This window comes from Montipora capricornis, chromosome 3, assembly GCF_036669925.1.
Source record: "Montipora capricornis isolate CH-2021 chromosome 3, ASM3666992v2, whole genome shotgun sequence".
NCBI lineage: Eukaryota > Metazoa > Cnidaria > Anthozoa > Scleractinia > Acroporidae > Montipora > Montipora capricornis.
In genome coordinates, this window is record NC_090885.1 from 10,228,378 (window position 1) to 10,230,877 (window position 2,500).

At 40.4% G+C, this 2,500-nt stretch overlaps 2 protein-coding genes across 3 annotated transcripts in view; one reads left to right on the forward strand and one right to left on the reverse strand.

Moving 5' to 3' along the window:
• The window catches only part of LOC138041705 (FK506-binding protein-like), a 9,050-nt gene extending 7,143 nt beyond the window's left edge, over positions 1-1,907 (forward strand). Inside the window, exon 5 of the mRNA XM_068887445.1 lies at positions 493-1,907. Within this exon, the coding sequence (XP_068743546.1) occupies positions 493-630 (138 nt within the window). The 3' untranslated portion in view covers positions 631-1,907. The remainder of the gene's footprint in view (positions 1-492) is intronic.
• A 159-nt stretch (positions 1,908-2,066) lies between these two features.
• The window catches only part of LOC138042135 (major facilitator superfamily domain-containing protein 12-like), a 27,970-nt gene continuing 27,536 nt past the window's right edge, over positions 2,067-2,500 (reverse strand). For both annotated transcript variants that reach the window (XM_068887925.1, XM_068887924.1), the window contains one exon: positions 2,067-2,500. This exon is cut by the window's right edge and continues 1,154 nt beyond it. The gene's annotated coding sequence lies outside the window, so the exon portion shown is untranslated.

Genomic DNA, 2,500 nt, shown 5'->3' on the forward strand with positions numbered 1-2,500 from the left:
CGGATATGTGCGTTGTAGTATGGACGGAAGGCCTAACCGTAACAATAAAGTTCGTTCTCAAATTTATCCGGCATAGTGTGGACGAGGCTCAAGTTGCCGTTACCTTGTTAAGAACACCTAATGTATGAGAAACAATATAGTTCTTTGTGAAAATTCAGTTTTGCTGTTATCAGATACAGTAACTGCTGCATTTAACTTTCCGACGTTCCTCTTGAGAAGTCTCTGTGGAGAGCACTCAAATACCAAGAGTTGCCTGTGTCCTTCTTGTTATTCCATTGCATGGGCGCTTTTCTCTCCTGCTCAGCAATGTTTGTCTTTCCTTAACGTTCTTCCACGGCAAACGGGCGCTAAAATATCTGCCAGTTTTCAAAATAACTGTTGGAATTAAGTCGATGATTCAAGTCTTACTCACGATTAGTCTAACGTTTCCTCTGCTTTGTCCCTGTTTTCTTTTGTTTACGTTTTTATTTATTATTTTATTTTTTCTTTCAGGCTTTGACACTTGCTCCATGCAATTCTGCAGTGCAAGAGCAACTTCGAATTCTAAAACATAAGCAAAGATTACACGATGAAAAATTGTCCAAAGCGCTTAGTGCCATGTTTGGACGCCGGAAAACGTCAATTGAGTAGTGCCGTTGACGCTGGTGAAGTTATACATCTCCCCTGCCTGCTGTTACTGATTTTAGTGCAGAGAACCCAGTAAAGTGACTTACTAGATTTTTCGTTGCAGCCGGTCTGCAAGAAAGTGCTGCACACCAGAAGCAAATAGGCATTCGGGATTTTATGGGTGGTGTATTTTCCAGTAAAACACTCCTGTCTATATAATAAAGAGGCTTATACGGCGTAGGTTTCGTCAACTGCAAAAACAGACGAATACAGTGAAGATTTCATGCAATCAATTTTATTCATTTTATTCGTAACAGGTTAGAACAAAGTTAGCGAAAGTTACAATGGAGAAATGCCGTGATTAAAAAATGTCCATTCTTAACACAATCTTAGGCTTAATATGAAGAAGTTTCAGGGCCGTTTGTGGTTAATCCAGGCAGAGTTACAAGGGACAAACTGAATCAGTTCAATGTCTTGACCAAGTTTTGTCTTCCAATATGGAAAGTGACTTTTTAGCGAATAATAGTCGAACAGTGTCCTTAATCACTAGGCCTCTGAAAAAATATTTACATTTTAAATCAACCAAGTTTCGTTTGCACATGTAAATGTATATTCATGATCCATTGGTTTTCAATCTGGCTTAAAAAGAAGACTCGGTTGCCTTATTACACTTACATTGCAAACAATTGGATGTCCACAACTTCAACATCACTCGTGTCACGCGATACAGACCATGCAATTAACGTCGCAGAATGTCCCCCAAATGCTTCTTCTCAAGTAAGAATAAATACTTAATACTTAATTGACCACTTTCATAAATGGCGACCGCTTTTACATCCTTTTGTATTTATCAAGTGAAGCTATGATCTTCGCAGTTAGAAACGCAATTTTTGCAATTGCGTAGAGAAGCCCGAAAAATTCAGGACTTCAACGGGGTTTGAACCCGTGACCTCGCGATTCCGGTGCGACGCTCTAACCAACTGAGCTATGAAGCCACTGACGTTGGGAGCTGGTCATTTGTGGCTTCTAATGATCCCATGAGGAATGAGTCAATGATGAAATGGTATATGAAATGAATCATATATGAACTGCGGATATGAAATAAAGTGAAGGTAAAGGTACACGTTATTTAACGTCGGAAGTTCCTTTACTCTCTAGAGAGTACTCTCCCAGGAAGCTATGATCTTCGCAGTTAGGAACGCAATTTTTGCAATTGCGTAGAGAAGCCTGAAAAATTCAGGACTTCAACGGGGTTTGAACCCGTGACCTCGCGATTCCGGTGCGACGCTCTGAAGCCACTGACGTTGGGAGCTGGTCACCATCATTGATTCATTCCTCACGGGACCATTAGAACCCACAAATGACCAGCTCCCAACGTCAGTGGCTTCATAGCTCATTTGTTTAGAGCGTCGCACCTGAATCGCGAGGTCACGGGTTCAAAGTCCTGAATTTTTCAAGCTTCTCTACGCAATTGCAAAAATTGCGTTCCTAACTGCGAAGATCATAGCTTCACTAGATTTCATATCCGCAGTTCATATATCATTAATTTCATATACCATTTCAGCATTTTGTATTTATGTTTATTATACCTACAGCCCTCATTTTAAAACCAACATTCTTTCGAAATTTGCTCGTTACAGCGAAGCTAGAAAGGCTTATCAGTATTAAAACAAAGGAATACTTTATTTGGCCGCCATTATAAAAGTGGTCTATAAGGGCTTTTCAGGGCCAATGAAACTCAATCAACGAAACGACGGAACACAACAACAACAACTGTTAAGAATCCCAACTGACTGGAGGCAAAGCATTTAGCTATTAAGAACTTCGGCCGAGAAGTTGAACCACGGATTACCGGGAACAAATTCAACGAGTGGTCAGAACGAGTCTTGAACCC